Source organism: Prunus avium, chromosome 6 (assembly GCF_965620075.1).
Source record: "Prunus avium chromosome 6, drPruAviu1.hap1.1, whole genome shotgun sequence".
In the NCBI taxonomy this organism is placed as follows: Eukaryota; Viridiplantae; Streptophyta; class Magnoliopsida; order Rosales; family Rosaceae; genus Prunus; species Prunus avium.
This window is the reverse complement of record NC_142289.1, coordinates 2797687-2815190: the sequence shown is the minus strand read 5'-3', so window position 1 is coordinate 2815190 and position 17504 is coordinate 2797687. Positions and strand designations below refer to the sequence as shown.

At 38.1% G+C, this 17504-nt stretch overlaps 3 protein-coding genes and 1 long non-coding RNA gene across 5 annotated transcripts; 2 read left to right on the top strand and 2 right to left on the bottom strand.

Moving 5' to 3' along the window:
• ABCG11 (white-brown complex-like protein) lies at positions 1-4009 on the top strand. Its single transcript, XM_021965592.2, has 10 exons — positions 1-826; positions 1025-1314; positions 1498-1669; positions 1763-1885; positions 2139-2267; positions 2377-2571; positions 2660-2746; positions 2838-3110; positions 3221-3328; positions 3423-4009. Exons 1-10 carry the CDS (start codon positions 416-418, stop codon positions 3756-3758), a joined length of 2124 nt encoding a protein of 707 aa, XP_021821284.1. The 5' UTR covers positions 1-415; the 3' UTR covers positions 3759-4009.
• Positions 4010-4212: 203 nt separating this feature from the next.
• LOC110762853 (phospholipase D zeta 1-like) lies at positions 4213-10183 on the bottom strand. Of its 2 annotated transcripts, none has more exons than XM_021965554.2 (20): positions 9825-10183; positions 9467-9568; positions 9152-9267; positions 8924-9065; positions 8669-8839; positions 8363-8536; positions 7905-8147; positions 7708-7824; positions 7461-7600; positions 7167-7316; positions 6921-7077; positions 6365-6835; positions 6120-6266; positions 5853-5999; positions 5551-5748; positions 5365-5466; positions 5053-5184; positions 4808-4873; positions 4635-4696; positions 4213-4552 (listed from the first exon to the last, which is right to left on the bottom strand). In XM_021965554.2, the coding sequence occupies exons 1-20, from the start codon at positions 10014-10016 to the stop codon at positions 4303-4305; spliced, it is 3279 nt and encodes a 1092-aa protein (XP_021821246.2). In that variant the 5' UTR covers positions 10017-10183; the 3' UTR covers positions 4213-4302. The 2 variants fall into 2 exon arrangements, with proteins under 2 accessions (XP_021821246.2, XP_021821247.2); XM_021965555.2 differs by having other exon boundaries at positions 6156-6266; positions 9825-10182.
• Positions 10184-11127: 944 nt separating this feature from the next.
• On the bottom strand, positions 11128-13781 carry LOC110762845 (Tetratricopeptide repeat (TPR)-like superfamily protein). Its single transcript, XM_021965542.2, has 8 exons — positions 13261-13781; positions 13073-13139; positions 12934-12973; positions 12575-12707; positions 12217-12288; positions 11744-11824; positions 11493-11554; positions 11128-11409 (listed from the first exon to the last, which is right to left on the bottom strand). The coding sequence occupies exons 1-8, from the start codon at positions 13552-13554 to the stop codon at positions 11343-11345; spliced, it is 816 nt and encodes a 271-aa protein (XP_021821234.2). The 5' UTR covers positions 13555-13781; the 3' UTR covers positions 11128-11342.
• A 533-nt stretch (positions 13782-14314) lies between these two features.
• LOC148293487 (uncharacterized) lies at positions 14315-15564 on the top strand. Its single transcript, XR_015836767.1, has 3 exons — positions 14315-14477; positions 14942-15078; positions 15221-15564. It is a non-coding gene; the product is annotated as an uncharacterized LOC148293487 (long non-coding RNA).
• The last annotated feature ends 1940 nt before the right edge of the window (positions 15565-17504 follow it).

Sequence of the window (17504 nt, the reverse complement as noted above, 5' to 3'; positions counted from 1 at the left end):
TAGAAGATAGCTGTATAGAACTATAGATCATGTTCTCTCTATATCATCATTCTTGCTTCATGTTGGAATTTGGGTTTGTTTCAGATTCAAACTCTCTTGCAGAAATGGAAAGCAGGAAATAATTTTATTGTGAGACCAAAAGATTCCAGTTAGTTAAAGTCCCTTGCTTGAGGCTCTTTTTGCATGGGAAATTTCTCTTCTTTGCAACCTGTCAGTCAAACTCATACAACTCTCATTTCTTCATTCACATCTTTGTTTCCTCATCTTCCTTCTTAAACATAAGCAGCAAGCTCTTATGGGTTGTTCGTAATATCAGAATTCATTGCTTCAGTACCTCTATTTTTTGAAGGACTAATTGGTTCGTTTCAAGCTAGCTAAGCTAAGCTAAGCTAAGCTAGCTTGCTACAAATTAACAATGGCACATGAAACAGAGAAAACAAGGAACTCAGCAGCAGGTCATTCTATAATGGAGATAGAGGCAAGCAAACCCTCAGGGAATGGGGTTGTAGTTGGTGGGTTGAGCCCTCTGAGTGAGACTTTGTGGAGGGAGAAGGCCAGTCTTGAAATTGTAGGGGATGTTTCTGCCAGGCTTACTTGGAAGGATCTGACGGTGACGGTGACTCTGAGCAACGGCGAGACACAGAAGGTGTTGGAGGGTCTAACTGGTTATGCTGAGCCCGGAACCTTCACAGCTCTCATGGGTCCTTCTGGTTCTGGCAAATCAACTTTACTTGATGCTCTCTCTAGTCGCTTGGCGGCCAATGCTTTCCTCTCTGGCACCATCCTCCTCAATGGCCGCAAAAGAAAGCTCTCTTTTGGCACTGCTGTGAGTAATAATCTCTGTTTCTTTGTTTGTTTTTAATTATGTTTTTCTGTGAATTGTGCTCATCACCATTTTGTTCACTTGATTTTGGGATTGTTTATTTCAACTTAGTATTATGTTTGATCAAGCTAGGTAGGCAGGCTATAATTGTACATGTAACATATTGATGTTGTTTGTATGGATGTTTTGCAAATTAATTAGGCCTATGTGACCCAAGATGACAATTTGATTGGAACCTTAACGGTACGAGAAACCATTTCGTATTCAGCTAGATTAAGGCTGCCCGATAAGATGTCTTGGTCAGAAAAGAGAGCGCTGATTGAGAGCACAATCATAGAGATGGGTTTGCAGGATTGCGCAGACACAGTTATTGGAAACTGGCATTTGCGTGGGATCAGTGGGGGAGAGAAGAGAAGGGTCAGCATTGCTCTTGAAATCTTGACGAGGCCTAGACTGCTCTTCCTTGATGAGCCAACCAGTGGACTTGATAGGTATATGTGGTCTTGTTTTCATTCTGTCTGGTATATGTGGTTATTGAAATTGAATATTCTTGTGAGTTTAACCTCCACTTCTATTAAAAAAAATGTATGACTTCTAGTTAATTGGTTTCCAGTACCCTGCATTATTCTGTTGTAGGGTTGATTCTTAATGATCATTTGGTTTTTTTGTGGCAGTGCTTCGGCATTTTTCGTGACTCAGACACTACGTGCCCTAGCACGAGACGGAAGGACTGTCATAGCCTCAATTCACCAGCCAAGTAGTGAAGTCTTTGAACTATTTGATCAATTGTACTTGCTTTCTAGTGGCAAAACTGTTTATTTTGGTCAGGCGTCGGATGCATACGAGGCAAGAACCCTTAGTCTTTGCCTTATATACATATATTAGTTGATTTTATGTAAATATAATGGAGCTCTTACGTTCATTGATTGGTGTTTTCAGTTCTTTGCACAAGCTGGATTTCCCTGCCCGGCTTTGAGGAACCCTTCTGATCATTTTCTTAGATGCGTAAACTCTGACTTCGATAAAGTAAAGGCCACATTGAAAGGGTCCATGAAACTCAGGGTATGTTTAGAAACTTTTTCTTTTATATCTCTTTGTTATGTAACTTCAAATGTTATTGTTAAACAATTGATAGTGGTTATACCTTCATACATATCGTCCATCCTATGATAAAGTAATAATCATACTACTCCTATGAAGGGAAATCCTTAAAACTTTAAAGGAACAAATTTGTTTTTGCCGTCCTCTTTTTGCACTTTGAAGCAGTAAATTTGAACTCTGATAAAATCCAAAACTTGTCTTTTGTCATTATCAGTTTGAGGCAAGTGATGATCCTCTGGAGAAGATTACCACCGCTGAAGCTATAAGAGTTCTTATAGACTCCTACCGTACTTCTCAATACTCTTATGCAGCTAGAGAAAAAGTTGAAGAGATATCCAAAGTTGTAAGTGTTTATATAAAGTGGGATGTATTAAATAATTCTTCATTTATCCAATTACTTATTGGTAAAGGAGTTTAACAACAATATGAATTTTGTTTCCCATATGATGCAGAAAGGAACTGTGCTAGATTCTGGAGGAAGTCAGGCTAGTTTCTTGATGCAGGCTTTTACATTGTCCAAGCGTTCATTTATCAACATGTCAAGGGACTTTGGCTATTACTGGCTCAGGCTCGTTATTTACATTGTTGTCACAATCTGTATTGGAACCATCTATTTGAATGTGGGAACGGGTTACAGTTCGATTCTGGTATGTATTGCTTGCTAATTAGTACCATCTATTTGGAAGTTCATTCATGCACTAACACTTTTTCTCTCTGTTTTATTTTATGAAACAGGCAAGGGGTTCATGTGCATCTTTTGTATTTGGTTTCGTCACGTTCATGTCCATCGGTGGGTTTCCTTCATTCGTAGAAGATATGAAGGTATGTTCCATAGTCCCACCCAAGGAACAAATAGCTCTAAATATTTACTTAAAATGATATTTAGTCTAACTCTGTACCACAACTTTCCCAGGTTTTCCAAAGAGAGAGGCTGAATGGCCACTATGGTGTTACTGCATTTGTCATCAGCAACACACTCTCTGCAATGCCATTCCTGATACTGATCACCTTTCTCGCGGGAACAGTTTGTTACTACATGGTCCGTCTCCACCCGGGCTTCGAGCATTATCTATTCTTTGTGCTCTGCCTTTATGCAAGTGTCACTGTAGTTGAGAGCTTGATGATGGCCATAGCCAGTATCGTCCCCAACTTCCTCATGGGCATTATCATAGGGGCTGGAATTCAGGTTTGTATCACAGAAGACTCATCCACTGCTTGATAGTACATCAGTACTTTAGCCATTTTCATGTCTTGTATATATGATTGATGAATTGTATGGTTTTCTTCGCATGTCAGGGTATCTTCATGCTAGTCTCTGGGTACTTCAGGCTCCCAAATGACATCCCAAAGCCCGTCTGGCGTTACCCTATGTCATACATCAGCTTCCACTTCTGGGCTTTACAGGTAAAACCCTTTCAACAGTTGCTGTTTAAGAATTACTCATCGATGAAATAAGGCACACAAAAATTGATGAATATGAAACATGTTTCACCTTCAGGGGCAATATCAGAATGACCTGAGCGGCTTAGTTTTCGACAACCAGTCACCAGATCTTCCTAAGATACCTGGTGAGTACATTCTGGAAAATGTGTTCCAGATTGACACCAGCAGATCAAAATGGATAGACCTCAGTGTCATCTTGAGCATGATTGTCGTCTACCGGATTATCTTCTTTATCATGATCAAGTTCAGTGAGGATGTGACGCCGTGGATTAGAGGCTACATGGCGAGGAGAAGAATGCAACAGAAGAATGGAAACCAAAATACAACAGTTGCTCCTGATGGTCTCACACAGTCCCCTTCTTTGAGGACCTATGCAACCGGTAGACGGTAGACTGAGACCTGAATACAAAATTCCACAAAACTAAAGCACTTGACGCAGTTTGAATAGACTATGTAGCAAATGCTATGAGGTAGAATTATGTACACAGTTTAACAGCTTTTCTTATATCCAGTCATTTAGTATCTGTTCCAAAGCTTGAGTTCTGAACATGTTGGGTTTTCAACCCAAAGGAAGAGAAGTGTAGTTATTATTATGCCGGTGATAATGCTTTCAATGAAAATCATTGACTGGTATTTTCTTCATTTACTTATAAAATGATTCATAATAGAAAAAAAAAAAAAATAGTTATAAAAAGAAAAAAGAAAAAGAAAAAGAAATGTAACATATTTACAACTATAGCACTCAGTCCTGTACGGTAAATAAGTTTATTTGCATGAATTTGGTCAGCATTGGTGCTTCTCTATTGCTAATAAATCTGTCAATCTTTGTGTGGAATTATGTACAATTGTATGTAAACAAATGGAATTATGTACTATTTATATACATCTATTTTTACATTTTTTTCTTGTGCCTCCTGGCCTTAATGGAATCATACCTAACGAAAAACTTGAGGGGATGTATAAAATTCACTTTCATTGAACACTGGTCTCAAATCTTCTTGTTGCATAAACTCTAAAGGGAAGGAAACAAGATGTCCCCTTACATGCTTCAATCTTTCCATTGGATCTGTTTCTTTCACCTCTCCATTCTCACAGGACTGTATCTTCTCAGGGGCTATCCCCAAATCAATTGTGGTGTGCCCAAGTTTCTCTTTCTGATGAGCCATGCATTGTCTGAGAGCAGCTCTGTAGTTGATGGCAAAGATAGAGATTTTAAGAGAGCATAGAGCAAAAAAACAAAAATACAAAACCTTGAGTAGTATTGTACCTTGAGTGTATAGAATCATTCGGAATACAAGAAAAGACATCTTGGTAAATAATTGAATTTTCCTGTAAAATATTAGAGATACTGTAATTAAGTAAGGGAGAAGAGATGAAAAGAAAAAAAAGGCTAACCGTGAGAAACATGAAATAGTGATCGAAATTGCAAACTTTCATCACCTTTGCAGTTGCTAACCACAGATCTTTGTATGTTGTGTCTGACACAGGATCACTGATTTGATTTATCTGAAGGAATTCAGATTCAACAAAACAATGTTAATATTAAATATTTAACTGAGGAAGATGTAGATGAATCATTAAAGAAAAATTATTGAAAAAAATGACCCTGAATTTGTATCCAGAGGCAGGCTCTTTAAGTTTTTCCTACTTTCCGTCAAAAGTGAAAAGAAGCAAGCAAAGAATACCTCCCCTGCATGAAGACCCAGGTGCTCAGACCACAGAGAGCACCTAAGACTATAAGCAAATTTTCCGGCCTTCCAAGGCTGTCCATTCATAGATGATTCAAGAAACTCTTTATCTTCAATTACTACACCAATCTGCAACAAATATATAACAGAGTCCATTGGTAATGCGTCTGCAGGATTTCTTTTTATCCAAACTTCAGGAAAACTACAATTATCTAAGTATAACTACAAAGTAGAAGTGCCTCGAAAAAGAACCAACGAAATGCATTAAACATGCTGAAAAGCTTATTGCCTAAAAAAGAGAGATTATACCTCAGAGTCTCTTGATCCAAGCAGACTTCTGTCGTTAATATTAGACGATCCGATCAAGGCAACACAATCATCTATTATCATCACTTTGCTGTGTACATAAACCTGAATAACAAGGAGAATAGATGATAAAAACAAGTGAAGGTTTCATGGGCCAAAATTGAAGTTCATTTGAATGCAGAAAAGTACCTGACTTGTGGACAAGGGGCCACCTTCGAAAAGTCTGCCATATGACCTCAGACCATAGAAAGAAATGTAATCATGTGTCTTAGGACCAAGCAAAAGTTTTAGATTATGCAGTATTGAATGTTTTTCCCAGCTAATAGTTCGATACTGCCAATGCATTAGGGCTCTAACAGTAGCTGCACCACCATCGTGCACACCACCCTATTATGTGTTATCCATTATTAAAAGAAAAGGAAAACACTGTTACCAAAATTCACAGCAAAAGGACATGCTTGATAAAATTAAGAAAATAAACCAATGGGTACCTGAAAGCCAGGTAAGAGTGGTATGACAATGATCACCCTAAAACACTTTTGTTCCTTGTGTGCTAGCTTAATACGCCTGTACAATGCTTCCAGGACACGATTCTGTATAATCTCATCCCCTGAAAGACCTGATATGAAGAATTGATTCTGGAAGCAAACAGCAAACGAAATAGCAAAACGATCAGCATAAGCACCAAAAATCAGTACTTCGAACAGCATCTAGGTGACTAGAGGCACGTTTTTCAAAGCAGGATGTTATATGATTACTATAAAATCAGAATGCTCCAGAGGCAACACTGAAACCTCAATATAGACAAAATGTTCTGCTTTCTCAATGAGAGAACAATAAGCTTTGTGTATGCTATCTTCAGCCTGACTAGATCCAGCAGACCACTGGCTCACACTTCTGACAACCTAAACATTGCATATTTATTAGTAGAACTATATAAACACTTGGTAAATCTTGAAATTTTAGAAAACTAAATTCAAGGTATCCAAGAGACAGCCTTAACCTGACAATGGCATGCAGTACGAGGACCTATTTGTGCAGAATCATCAGCAGCAACAGCATGATCATGTTCCTCTGGACTTTCCAACCCTTCATTTGAAGTTGTCGAGCCAGATTGTGCCACCATATTTAAATTTGTTTCACTTTTGAGATCAATAGAATGAAGGTCATCTACAAAACCTTCCATCTGCAAATCTGTGTATAAACCATCGGTTGGCTGGTCAAGAAGATTATGGTTCAAGTCCAGGGCGCTTGGCTTTTTGTCTACAATAGGAGCATCTAAACCATCAGCTTCTTGAGGCAAAAGCAATGGAATATCCTGCAGCGGTGATAGCGGAGAAAAGGAGTTCGGGGTTTCTTCTTTGTTTTTCTTTTCAACGTCTATCTCTCTACTTCTTCCCATGTAATGAGGGATGACCATGTGGTGTTGAGGCATAAGTAGTGGAATGGTTTGTTCATTTGGAGCTTTGTTTCTCTACAAGATGGTTCATTAAGTTAGCAAATTTACTTTCTTAAAATAGAAAATGTCTCCACAAGACCAGCACTAGCAGAAAATCAACCTTAGCATGGTTCCAGCGCTGAACAAAGTGCCTGGCAATGTCACGACAAGGAGGCCCCCAAAGGGCACATTGGACATCATGCCATGGCATACGCGGAAATCTTTCACGCTCCAATTCATCTTTCATTGTGTCTTCCCAAGAATTTGGTTCAGATTCTCTGAATGAAGCGACAATGACATATTTGATATCCCCTTTGGTCTAGAAAACTATACTGATAATTTTTCTAGAAAAAAAACAGAGAAATACCTTGGATTATAGTAGTCCTTTCCTGGCCATATATGAGCAGGGCAGTCACCCACTTTGTGTTCAACTGTGTCATAGCGGCCGAAGCACAAATCTAGTCCTCCAATGAAGCAAATCTGGTAATCAACAATGACAAGTTTTTCATGATGTGACCTGTACGTTTTCGTAGATAATTTATGGAGCATTATCATGAAAGCCAACCAAAAGCAAGTTAATCAAATAAACTTGGAGAGTTTTTTAATTCAATCTTGACATGAGATAAAATAACTAAGATGAATCAATCCAGAAAGAGCATACCACAAATAAATTCCTGTGGGAAAACGGTCTGGATAGCGCAATACTCTCACATTCTCATGAATGTTAGAAAGCAATTTCTTACTGTACGAACTGTTGATCTTTAAAGCAAGAGCAACCTCCTTGTAGAGAAGAATGTAAATCTGCATATAAATCATTAGTGGAGTTAAAGATCCCAGACATAAATGTCAAATTACCACCTAACTAAAACAAGTAAATACCAAGAACGAGAGAGAATGAATGTTTGCACCTGAACTCCTTGCCTAGCCTTTTCATATAGTAATGCATCAAGCCGAGAAGATGAATTACTCTGAAAAGGACGTCTTAGATACAGTTCTGGGCAAAGCCACCAGCCAGTGATGAATATCTGGAAGCAAACATTCTATGTTGAGTCGTATAATCACTAGAAATGCACTTTAACTGGTGTAAACAACGCAAGAAACAAACCTCTGATTTTGCAGCTTCAACAGAAGAAGCAATAGCTTCAAATGCTGCTTGGCCGTCTACAAACCATTGAGCTCGACTCCCATCGTCAGTCAAACCCCTTGGAGGAGCAAAGGAACCAAAGCGATGAGGATGACACCAACCTTCATGAGGCCTTAAACCAGCATCATTAATTGCAGCAACCCAATCTTTTACTTTAGCATTGCTAGTGGTTCTTAACCTTAAGCTTTGATTTCCACATGCAACCTTTAGACATTTACAAATCAAAGTGGTCGTCAGAGAATTGAATAGAACTATACAATAGCTGTTCTAAATAGGAAAACAGCAAACACTTATATAAGAAGGAATTAAGCTAAAGATGCTCAAAGCACATAAAAGTGTATCTAACAGATTTGAAGCTATCCTCATAATAAACAAGCCACGTGTAACCAATATAAAAGTAAATTAAAACTACAGCTCACCCTTAATGTATAACGTAAAGGATTGCGTTCCTTTATTTGATTAGCCAAATATATTTGCGAGCATGCATTTTCATTTGAGGTTGGCAGTACATTGAAAACGATTATGTCTAAAAGTTCAGTGTCAAAAGGATCCTCTAGTAAGGCCAGGAACCCAGGCTTTAAAACAGCCCACACCTGCAATTGGACAAAGAAAAACACGATAATACAAAATACCATTCCCTACAAAGAATTAGACAAATTGTAAGCAAACATAGTTTGATTATACGGAAATAAACAAGCAAAGGAATAAAAGGCCATTGACAAAACCTTTTGCCAGTTGTTGCTACAGATACCAAGACAAAGGGACGCAAAAGAGTTCACATCAGAATCAGCCCCTGCAATTTTTGGTAGATGCTTCACCATTACATAACCTTCTTTCAGCTTTGGTCCATACTCCTGTAAAAAGGAGAGCTTCGAGACCTCCAAAAATTTGCAGACCTACAATTCGAAACCACTTCTTGTAATAAATCTGAAAATGAGTACCAACAAATGACAGCACTAATAAAAATGGAGTTCACACACCTCTCGAGAATTTACTAGATCCATGTTTCCCAGAAAATGATTCAAATAACCCTGCATTGCCACCTTTGCTCTGTCCGAAATGTACTGCTGCCCTCCTAGTGCTGGACGGAGGATGGGCAAAGCAGCACGCGACGGAACGTATCTGCATAGCAACCAAATTCAGAAAATCAGAAGTACTATGGTGTTAAGACCTAAATTTGGACCAAGCACTATGAAGTCAGAAATCACCTGTTTCTAACACTTTCTTCATTATGTACAGGAACAGCCCCATCATCCGGTTCATCATCATCTTGCACTACTGCCGTCTGATCTACTATTCCTATGCTATGAAGCCATTCTTTCACCTTTCGTGCAAAGTTCCCAGGGAAATTATATAAAGATTAGGCCAAATACAGATTAAAAAAATTCCTCTACTGATCAAATGTTGCATCCGGTATATGGTGCAGATTAGGCATAAGAAGGAAAACTGGGGCAAGTCCGCAGGCTCATAAATGTTCCAAACAATCAAGAATGACAGGGAGATATCAAATACAATTGGCAAACCTGCTCTTGTTTCTCATGAAACTCCTCAATTATTGCGCGCTTCCTCAAAGCAAAATGTAAATAGAGAACTTGTGATGCTTTCTTCAGCAGCCGCCACTTGAACTGTTGAAGAGGAATACAAAACAAATCTTTTAGCATGGCATAACGACATTTCGAAACCACCGGGCCAGTTAAGAGTTTGTGAATTGTCACAAGACAAAATTGGAAATTCATCAATGAAGTACCCAAAACATTTATCTAAAGTCAACGTCAGTCTGCAATTTAAAACCAGTAGCTGGATGATCTTCTAAAAATAAAAATAAAACAATCATCCTAAGCTGTAAACAGAGATACATATACAGAGAAAGAGAGAGCATGCCTGTTTGTATTGAAACTCAATGGTGTAAGACAGAAGCATGGGGCTGATATCTCCGGTATCGGGCCGCGACACCGATACAATGGTGGCCACTGGCAACTCTTCGAAAATCGGCGTGAAGGAGAAAGATGCCGCATTCATATTCATTGCCTCGGATTGTACCGCACCATTTGCAATGAGCTTCTCCGACGACATCAGCTAATTCTTTTGCTTGAAATCTCAATAAACTCAGCTCTTGCATATCCTTGAAAACCAGAGAAAGTGAGTGACTTTCGGTTTTTTACGAAAACCCAAAAGAAAGAAATTAAGAGAGAAGAGCTTTGACAGAGAAGAAAGGAAGCGGTTTTTATAGTTTACAGAAGTCCCGGCGTTTCGTGTATTTTCATACCGGGAAATTGAAGAAGGCGGCTCTGGGTGACCCGTAGCGACATGGATTTTTCATGTAGTTTAGATATTTTAACAACACGTGTCGTCCTGAGGTATAGACTAGTGTGCAATTACACGTGGCAGGAGCTAAAGTAGATAGCATGAAGTTTTGGGTAAGTTTAGTGGTCACAAGGAGGGTCGAAATTAATATTTTCTTTAAGAAAGGAAAATAGTAAAAACTAATTGAATTTATTTACGTATTATATCCTATTTGTATGGATATGATATTTGTAATCATGGACATGTTATACGTTACATTGCCAAAAATACCCCTTGAACATTTTGGCTTCATTATAACCTCATTCCTTAAAAATCCATTTTCATGAATGAAGTAGGACATTTTGGTAATTTAATATTGTCATGAAGAGTGTACAATTTGCTGTTGCATATGGCATATCCCCATGGAAGGATCACTTGAAAAGAATATTCATATTTTTTGTGCTTACCTCTGCGAATATGCTGAAAAGGGTTTATAGTGGGCAAACTCATTAATTATGCATTTCTCTGAGAGATTAAATTAAAATATATAATTAAGTATAATTAGTAAAATATGGCATGAGGGTTGTTGTTGGAGATTCTATTATTCCACCCACTAAAAAGATAATACTTAGAAGAAAAGTAACGTTCATAAATTATGTCCCACACTTTGTCGTGCACGGCTAGATTGTGCAGCTTAAATGATAACTCACAAAGAAAAAAAATTGCAAGGTTGACTTAACAATTGTGGTAGTTGCATCATTTAACTTGATTAGCAATGGCACAGGCTCATGTGATTTGTCTGGCCACAAATAGAAAGCTCATGTGATTCGTTTAGCTATGAATATTGGACAAGTCGGACACAACTTAGTACAACAGACATATTTGTCCCCAATGGTGTGAATTTTAACACATAAAGTCTCGGTGTTACTAGTATTGGAATCACTAAGTATACATATATTGTGTCAAGTTTCCGATGTGGACTTTACACTCTCGAACAATATTTAGGTTGCCGCTGCACCCACTTCACCGAACAACAATGCCTTACAATAATATGAGCATTAGAACACATGATAAACCAACTTGAACATAAGATTGACTGAGCTTGAGCCAAAGACTTCAATTCAAACTCCACTTTCGACAAAGACAATGAACTTTGGCTAGAGAAGCCATGTAGTCATCAGATCTGACAAGAGTAAGGAAATTAGATTTTATGTTGTTGAATGGTTACTCAACTGATTTACTTAAAAATTAGTTTATACTTCAAACCTTTGTCCATAAGGAGACTGATATGCAGCAACGATATGAAGTTCGGCGGCATCAGTTTTCTTCTGCATAGGTGAAAAATAGCAAGTCATCAATTGTCTAGACATAGGCAATTAGTTTCAAGCTATAAGTTCAGCCAGCAATGTCTCAGCATCAGTTCTTAATCGAAAGTATCAAATTTAAAGAACATTTGACATACAACATGTGACACCAAAGGAGCATCTAACAGAAAGATATTATAGTTTAAAACAAACCTGACTTTCATAATAAAGCCCAGCATATAAAGAAGCGTAGAAGTAATCACTCTCTCGGCCTTTCGAAAATGCTGCAACAAGCTAGGCAATAAGAACAATCACTTATGTCAGAGGAAATTCTTTGTATTAGTGCAACTAGACGGGCCTATATAATAAACAGAAAATTATCTAAAGACCATTAAAGCATTCAGTCCCGTAAAATGTTAATGAGTTCTTAAACAACTTTCAGCTACTCCAATTAACCTCCGGCTGGAAAATGGTCCGCAGGCATGAGTATTCCACAGAAAGCATGAAGCAAAAGAGAGCTGCATTCTCAACATCTCATATAAACTGATAAAAGCCATCCAGTAAGCACACCTAGAGAGACATGAGGATATATATTGGGAGAGATGCCTTTCTAACCTTATGAACTACACAACTAGCAAGCTCAAATAAGAAATGTTTGGTCAAAAAAGAAATTTCTCAGTCAACACCTTTTCTGGATCACCACCATCTTTAAACATGTTATAGGCGTCTCGCATAACAGGTCTTGGATCTTGGCCAACCTGCATTCATCTAGTATGTAGTTAGAAGAACTTCATTCAACCTTTCACTCAATACATGGGAGTAAAAAGCACCTTAAAAAGTGTCAGCTAGAATTACACATTGACTCGTAAATATACTTGGTTATGCTTGCTCCTATAGATGGCCAAAAGTCACTGGCTCAAAGTTAAAGCTCAAAGCCTAGTTTAGCTTCATCCATAATCTTCCTCAGATAAATAAAATAAAAAACTTTCTGGATCAGAAACCTTCCTATAAGGAATGACAGTGTCCTTGGTGTCACTAACTTGCCTCAAGAAATCGTTCCCTTGCTTCACTAGTCCCATATAATTGAGCTTCACATAGAAAGCACCAAATCGACTCCTCTGTATCATTTGGATTCTGGGCAACATCTAATCGGAACTGCTCTGCCCCTTCTTCAAACCTGTGCATAAAGATACCCAGTTTAGTTCTTGACATGCACCTTAACCGAATCGAAATTTAACATTTTATCCTCATGTTTTCCTGTAGAAAGGAATCCTTAATTTTTAATTTTATTCCAATGACAGATCTAAGGCTAAAGTGACACACTTTTTAATTTTGTCTACATTTAATTATTTCAGTACCTAACAAAAATAATGTGGAAACAAGAACCATCAAAGAACTAGTACCTATCAAGATAGTAAAGCGATAGTCCCCTTTGCCAAAGATCTGATAACAACCATAGCCAACACTATGTAACTTAATTCAACAATTCATATCCCAAAAACCACCAAAAAAGTAATTATCAAGAGCTACAATCAGACTCACATGCCTGTTGGCGACGATCCAACTCAATTGCCTTGTCAAATTCTGCTACAGACCCTGAAACATCACCCTTAACAAATAACAAAGTTGTAAACTTTTAATGCCAAACTATGAGAACATGTAAGTGTGGTGTCAAGAGAAATTTAGAAAACAGCATTGGATCATTGGACGGAACAAGGATCAGATTTTACCTGCCTAAAGAGTACCATTCCACGGCGAATCGCGGCAACGGCTTCACGCGCATTATTACCGCTAGTTAAGGCATCCCAGATGCCAGAAACTGAAGGGAGGAACAGTCTTCTGGTGCTGAAGAATTGTGAGTTAGTGCAAGTTTTGAATGAAAATGGTGGTGGCTGGGTTCTGTAGTTGTCACTTGTTGAAGTAATTGTGCCAAAGAAGAGTGAGCTGTTCTGGGTTTTGAATGAAACTGAAGGGGAGGTTAGGAATGGTGTGATAGTGGGTTTGAGGTTTTGGGGCATAGCCATGGATGAAGAAAGAGAGGCAATCTTGAACTTGGTAATGAAAAATTTGAGAGTCAAAGTGGAAACTTTGGATGAGCTTTAATGGGTCAAATTCAATTTTGATGGTTTTGTGCAAAGTTATGGATATGCGGTGGGAAGAGGGATAAGGCGCCAAAAGCCAACAATTCTTCAACTTTACTTTTACTGAGCCTTCACCTTCGCCGCGCGGCTATATTTGTTCTGGGTTTTGAATGAAAGTAACGGGTTAGGAGGAATAGGATTGGTGTGATATACTGTGAGCTTTCTGTCTGTAATTTTTTTAATAAATCGTATAGCCGCGCGGCTATACTTGGGACCTTTTTTATTTTTCCTGAATAAATAGTATAGCCGACCGGCTATAGTATTTTGGGGAAAAAAAACCGAGTAAGGCCGGCGGATATACTATTTTAAAAACCCGAGTATAGCCGCGCGGCTATACGATTAAAAAAAAACCCCCCGAGTATCGCCGCGCGGTTATACTATTTTGAAAAATAATCGGGACTATAGCCGCACGGCTATACAATTTATAAAAAAAGAAAAAGGGACCCGCCTAGCGATTAGGTGCCCACGTGTCAAAACAAGTATGGCCGCACGGCCGGACCTTTTTTTAAATAAAAAAAAATTACCCTGGTAAAGCCGCGCGGCTAGACTATTTTTTAAAAATAAAAATATACCCGAGTATAGCCGCGCGGCCATATGTCTCACGCTGGAGAATTGTCAAAGGGGTTGGATTTTACTATTCTGGGTTATTGTTATGGCTTCTCTCTTTTTGCCTGGAAATTCAACCACTATAGAGAAAACATGGCAGCATTTGAGGTGAGCATTTGCTTTCAGCTTCAGATGGTATGGGGGTTGATAATTGCCGGATTGAGATAAAGAACTCGGACCCCAAAGATTGCGATCTTGAGGTTGGTATTATATATTTTTGAATCTTCGATTGGTCTTGAGGATTTGCTCTTGATTTCACTAGGGGACATATCAGGGGGACATTACAAATGAACACTTGCTTTCAATATTTCTACTCATCAAAATTGGCCAATTAAATAAGACATCGTACAAACAGATGGTCAAAAATTTCATCTTTTCCACATGGTTTTGCATGATTCTTAATTAAATAAGAGCAGTGATTTGTTTAATTTTTATTTTAGTATTGTTCTGATGTGAAAAAATATAGTAGCTAATAGTACTATAGTGCAGTCCCTTTGATTTTCAAACTGGTCTCAGTACCTTGAATTACACAAGGCATTAATGATCGAAATGCATGTTTTAAGCTACATGACATTGAAATGGCAGAGAAGGGTTTAGTGACCTTGCCTTGCTCCACTTCATCCCAAATTTTTAGGTCTAATTTGTGCACTTCGGTTTCCTGCAGATTGTGAATCAATGGTAGATGCATTGGCCACAATATTCAAGTTAACATTGTGATCAAATTCTTCTTGCTGCAGCAGGACCAGCTTCTGAACGGACAGAAAGAAGCTGACATCAAATTCTTCTTGGAAGTACACTTTGGTATGATAAATATATGATATTTGTTCTGCATGATCTCTCTCTCTCTCTCTCTCTCTCTCTCTCTGGTGTAAACATTTGATTTATAAAATTTCCTTCATTTGTTTTTTGTTTTCTACTGGTCAAACCATGTTTTGCCTTGTAGGCCTTCCGGGATCACGCTAGACATCAAGAAATCATTGTACAAAAAATTATCAAAGTGGTTACAAGCTAAATCTTCTATGGGATTGGTGCGTACAACTTTTCATTTTCTCTCCTTGAAAGAGAACCCTTTTGTCATTTTCGGAGCTCATATCTGAATGGATATCCTCTAGTTTTCTTGATTTTGCAAGCCACTGAGTTCTAAACTTCTAAGTGGTCGTGTAGTAAGTGCACCAAGTGATAGTAATGAATAGGATGCTGAATTGAGCTGTGAGTCTTACTCTTTAGCAAGCATGGACAAAGTTGTAACAGTGCTTATTTATAATTATAAATCTGTATTCTAGTAAATTTAGCAAGCATGTGCTTTATTCTGTTCAGGGCATACATGAAGAATTATGTTTAAATGTTTTAAGAGGTATTCCTATGTGTCAAGTTAAATTGATTTTTGAGAGTTATGAGTGGCATTATTGGTCTCAGCTATGTTAATAGGATTGCTTTGGAACTTGGAAGAGAGACTAAAAAGATTTTATCCTAAGTTTCTACGAGCTTTATGAAAAAGCAATATATAGTGAGCAAAGAAAATGAAAAAAACTTTTAAGTTTCAGTTGACTTGTCTTTCAATTTTGTTCTGTCTTTAGTTTTCAATTCTGCTAATAAAAAAGAAAGGCATGATTTTCTTCAGGTTAGTTTAGTGATCTGTAACTGGAGAATAGTGGTTCATGGGCACCTTTTCTGTGAATTTATGCGTAGACGGCAACTTGAATTTTGGTAGCAGTACTGAGTTATGACTTTGAGTCTTGTTGATATCTCTGATTAGCTTGTTAAGAAATCTCTGGTATGTTCTGAAAGGAGGTGATGACGAACCTAACAGTGCGTGGCATTTCACTGATGTTTTTTATTTAGCTTTGGTAGACGAAAAAATGAGTTTGAAGAGATTTTGACATCAAACAAAAATCTATATAGCATTCTTCTTTCTTTGTGTGAATGTGCTGAACATGAGAAATTTTGGTTTCTTTTTACCTATTTAGTGAATTTATACATTATATATAACTATATCTGATACAAATTTTGGTTTGTAGTAGGAAATTAATGTAAACAGCGTTGTAAGCTTTGCCAGAAAATTAATGTAAACTACGTTTTTAATTATAAAATTAAAAAAAATAGTATAGCCGCACGGATATACTGTTTTTGACTCATGCCGAAGCGGGCGCTAGGCGCCAGCCGGGTCCCTTTTTTTATATAAATACGGCTATACTCGTGGTTTTTTTTAATAAAAACGGTATAGCCGCGCGGCTGCATTTTTATTATAAACACGATGAGACAGGCTCTAGGCGCCAGGCGGTGGTTTTTTTTATATTATAAATAGTATAGCCGTCCGGCTATACTCGGGTTAAAAAAAAAGTGTAGCCGAGCGGCTATATTACTGTTTTTGTTATATAAAAAAGGGTTATTCACAGCAATAGTCCCTCAACTATACCCGTAGTTACACTTTGATCCCTCAATTCAATTATTAGTTGGGTTTAGGGTTTAGGGTTTAGGTGCTATGTTGCACCAATAGTCCTTCCGTCAAATCTGTTAAATTTTCTGTCAAGAGTGAGGATAAATTCAGAATTTCATCCACAACCCTCTCCTTCCTCCACAACCCTCCATTGCTGCAACCCAAATCCTTGCTGACACCAAAAAATTCAATTAAAAAGAAGCCACACAGCAACAAGAATATTTTCAGACCAGCAAACAGATTCAAGATCTCGCATTTTAACCAGCAAACAGCGTCTGGTTCGTGATTTTGTTTCCTTTGTGTGATAAATGTTGGTTGAGCCTTTCCAAGAGCGCAGCAAAGAGATGACCAGAATTATTATTACTACTTATTATCTTCTCCTCCTCCTGGATGATGCCATCTCCATTGGCAACGGCATCGTGGTCCAACTTACTAAGCATACATTTCACAATGCTGACCTCAATTTCTTCTTCTACTTGTTTATTTTCTTTGATTATATTCGACAAGCATAACCAAATTATAGGAGAAAATTCACCTAGCACCATCCATCAACTCAAAAACTCGCGCACCAGGGTGGTCTTACCTGCGCCTGCCATGCCCAGTATCCCAACTGCCGCAAATCCAGCACTTGACGACGGCGATGATTTTAAAAGAAAGCTCCCAATCTTCCGAAATTGCTCATCAAATCCCACACCTTCGGCCTCAAATTTTCGACCGCGATGTATTAATACAGGTAGTTCGCTCTCTAAATTCTATTCAGAATCAGGAGACTTGATGATTCCCTCAAGTT

What these genes read in the sequence shown, in the direction of transcription:
- ABCG11 (XM_021965592.2), top strand. Translation starts at nt 416, where the DNA reads ATGGCACATGAAACAGAGAAAACAAGGAACTCAGCAGCAGGTCATTCT. An exon ending in AGCTCTCTTTTGGCACTGCT is followed by an intron (nt 827 to 1,024) that starts GTGAGTAATAAT and finishes CAAATTAATTAG; the next exon opens with GCCTATGTGACCCAAGATGA. An exon ending in CCAACCAGTGGACTTGATAG is followed by an intron (nt 1,315 to 1,497) that starts GTATATGTGGTC and finishes TTTTTGTGGCAG; the next exon opens with TGCTTCGGCATTTTTCGTGA.
- LOC110762853 (XM_021965554.2), bottom strand. Translation starts at nt 10,016, where the DNA reads ATGTCGTCGGAGAAGCTCATTGCAAATGGTGCGGTACAATCCGAGGCA. An exon ending in GTACTGCATGCCATTGTCAG is followed by an intron (nt 6,267 to 6,364) that starts GTTAAGGCTGTC and finishes TGCAATGTTTAG; the next exon opens with GTTGTCAGAAGTGTGAGCCA. An exon ending in TTGGATCAAGAGACTCTGAG is followed by an intron (nt 5,185 to 5,364) that starts GTATAATCTCTC and finishes TATTTGTTGCAG; the next exon opens with ATTGGTGTAGTAATTGAAGA.
- LOC110762845 (XM_021965542.2), bottom strand. Translation starts at nt 13,554, where the DNA reads ATGGCTATGCCCCAAAACCTCAAACCCACTATCACACCATTCCTAACC. An exon ending in GAATGGTACTCTTTAGGCAG is followed by an intron (nt 13,140 to 13,260) that starts GTAAAATCTGAT and finishes TTATTTGTTAAG; the next exon opens with GGTGATGTTTCAGGGTCTGT. An exon ending in CAAGGGAACGATTTCTTGAG is followed by an intron (nt 12,289 to 12,574) that starts GCAAGTTAGTGA and finishes AGATGAATGCAG; the next exon opens with GTTGGCCAAGATCCAAGACC.